The sequence below is a fragment of the Panicum hallii genome, chromosome 2 (assembly GCF_002211085.1).
Source record: "Panicum hallii strain FIL2 chromosome 2, PHallii_v3.1, whole genome shotgun sequence".
Lineage (NCBI taxonomy): Eukaryota > Viridiplantae > Streptophyta > Magnoliopsida > Poales > Poaceae > Panicum > Panicum hallii.
Window position 1 is genome coordinate 49324376 of NC_038043.1, and position 2806 is coordinate 49327181.

General features: G+C 53.0%; 1 protein-coding gene across 1 annotated transcript; it reads left to right on the forward strand.

Annotated features, from left to right (window-relative positions):
- The first annotated feature begins 715 nt into the window (after positions 1-715).
- Positions 716-2031, forward strand: LOC112881194. Its single transcript, XM_025945879.1, has 2 exons — positions 716-841; positions 1060-2031. Exons 1-2 carry the CDS (start codon positions 716-718, stop codon positions 2029-2031), a joined length of 1098 nt encoding a protein of 365 aa, XP_025801664.1.
- The last annotated feature ends 775 nt before the right edge of the window (positions 2032-2806 follow it).

Consider the following 2806-nt stretch of genomic DNA (forward strand, 5'->3'; position numbering starts at 1 on the left):
ACATGTCCCACCCTACATGCTTGATTACGTGCGGCCAATTGAAAACAGAAGAAAAAAACAGGAAGGAAAAACCGAAAATTCCGAGCAAACGGACCCCTAACGGCAGCTGCCGGGACTCCAGCCAGAGTAAAGGGTTCCAACCAAACACCCTATTAGGCTATCTCCAGCGATATCCTCCAAATCCCATCCCCTTCCTTTTTCCTCCATATCAACTTCATTCTCTGTACCAAACTTAACTCCAACAACATCCTCTATTTCCATCTTCTATACCCCATGATCTTACTTTTCTATCATTTCTTCCAACCTCCGTTTCCCCCGAGCGCAACGCCCCGCAGCGCCACCCCGCCCGCGCCGCCTCCCCGCCCGCGCCGCCGCCCGCGCCGCCCCACAGCGCTGCCCCTCCCGCGCCGCCCCGCCGCCCCGCGCCGCCCCGCAGCGCCGCCCCGCACCGCCGCCGCGCCGCCCCTCCCGCGCCGCCCCGCAGCGCCGCCGCCCCGCCGCCCCTCCCGCGCCCTGCCGGCCGCGCCCGCAGCGCCGGCCCTCCCGCGGCCCGCCGCCCCGCGCGGGAGCCGCCTCGAGCGCCCAGCCAGCCGCCTCCCTCGTCGTGCGTTGCTCGGGCACCCATTGCTCCCGGCGCCCCTCCTCCCGCGCTGCTCGGCTGCCGCTGCCTATTGTCCCGCGCTTGTCGGCCTGGTGCCGCCCCTCCTCCCGCACTATGGACTTCGAGGACTGGTTACAGCAAACGGAGATGGAGCAAGATGAACATCAGCGACAAATGGAGATGGAGCTAGACGATCTGGAGGACTTCACCCTCCTGACGATGTCCATGGGGGGTCCCCAGGTGCCTCGCGAAAGGGTGCCTCGCCAAATCGTGCCTTGTGATCACCATGAAGGATACCGTCGGATATGGGCAGACTACTTCGCTCCCCAGCGGTGTATGGCGACCGGCTGTTTCGACAACAGTGCGTCGCATGCATGTGTAACATAATGTGTCTGCGGTTTCATGGCGAGTAAACTAATACTTCCTGTCTTTGACTCCACAGCTTCCGTATGCGACAGCATGTGTTCCTTCGGCTTGTCGACGCGGTGCAGAGGGTGGATCCTTATTTCATCCAGCGTCCGGACTGCACAGACCTTATGGGAATATCTACCTTGCAGAAGTGCGTGGCCGCCATTCGCATCCTGGCTTACAGATTACCAGCCAATGCGGTCGACGAGTATGTGCGTATCGGTCCCTCGACAGCTCAAGAGGCCTTGAAGCATTTATGTCGAGCAGTCATCGATGCATTTGGTGGATACTATCTGCGAGCGCCAACTGAAGAGGATGTCCGCCGCCTTGTTGAGGAAGGTGAACAACGGGGATTCCCGGGAATGCTTGGCAGCATAGACTGCATGCATTGGACGTGGCGTAATTGCCCATCATCGTGGAAGGGCATGTTCACCGGCCGTGGGAAGTCACCTTCTATGATTCTAGAGGCTGTGGCATCTAGGAACCTATGGATTTGGCATGCTTACTTTGGAATGCCAGGTAGCTGCAACGACATCAACGTTCTTCATAGATCGAGTCTCTTTGACCGCTTCATGCAGGGGACCTCGACGCCGGTGAACTTCACAGTCAATGGGCATTCATACAACATGGGATATTACCTTGCAGATGGAATCTACCCAGACTGGCCCGCATTTGTCAAGACGGTCCGTCAGCCGATGGAGATGAAGACTCGCCTCTTCGCCGCAAAACAGGAGGGTGCTCGGAAGGATATTGAGAGAGCATTTGGTGTGCTTCAGGCCCGGTGGGCAGTGATTCGTGGGCCGGCCTATCCATGGGACAGGGACGATGTGCGGGATATGATGACCTCATGCATAATTATGCATAACATGATCATCGAGGACGAGGGTGACAGGGCAACGAACACCATCTTTGAAAATCCCGGGCAGCATGTCGACCTATCAACGGGGAACTTGGAGGACCGACATGCTTTTGTTCAAGCACATCACCGGCTACGAGATCGTGATGTCCATTTTCGCCTGTAGTCGGACCTAATTGTGCATAATTGGAACCTACATGGGTCGAGGGTTACCAGTGCGACGGATGTGCCACATGTGTGACCCCATGCACGGCACACCCAATTACATGAGCTAAGAAGGTATGCAGTTGCTTTTCCATCTTTTGTTGGGGCTATGATCGTAATGTGCTAGTATAGAAGTATGCTCTAGCTAGTAATAATTGGTAGTGACATCATGTATCTTGAGAGTTAATTAAGACATAATTTCAATCTGAACAGTTGACTGAGAAAGGGCAACCAAATGAAACAACATTAGTAAGCAAACGAACAGTCAATTCAACTTATGTATGTAAAGTGATAATGGGCATGGATCTGTTTATAGAAAACAGCCACAAACCATTGTTTAAAGGATGTGCAATGCTCAAACTTCTCATGGCCATATCATAGCTATTCAGATAATTGGATCTGGATCATGCACATATTAGTTCAAATATATTTCAAACGAAAATACTGGTGACACATACTTTTTGTAAAAGTTTGAGAAACATGTTATGCATTAGTTCTGAATCGTTCTTTTGAAAGAAAGTAATTGTCCAGAAAATGTTACATTTTATCCTTGACATTATAGGTTCTGGTTGACCACGCCGACTTCCTCAAGGAACTCCAGTGAAGCCCAGACACCCAGGTGCCATGCTAGATGTAGTAATGCTTGTCCGTGATGTAATAAATGGTGGTTGGTGCTTGGGTTTGTTCCTGCCATGATGAACTGAAAATAAAACTGCTGCAGAGTTGTGCTTTTGCTA

Excerpts from the sequence above, each read along its gene's own strand:
- LOC112881194 (XM_025945879.1), top strand. The coding sequence starts at position 716 with ATGGACTTCGAGGACTGGTTACAGCAAACGGAGATGGAGCAAGATGAA. Across the intron at positions 842-1,059 it reads TGTCCATGGGGGGTCCCCAG|CATGTGTTCCTTCGGCTTGT; the intron begins GTGCCTCGCGAA and ends CGTATGCGACAG.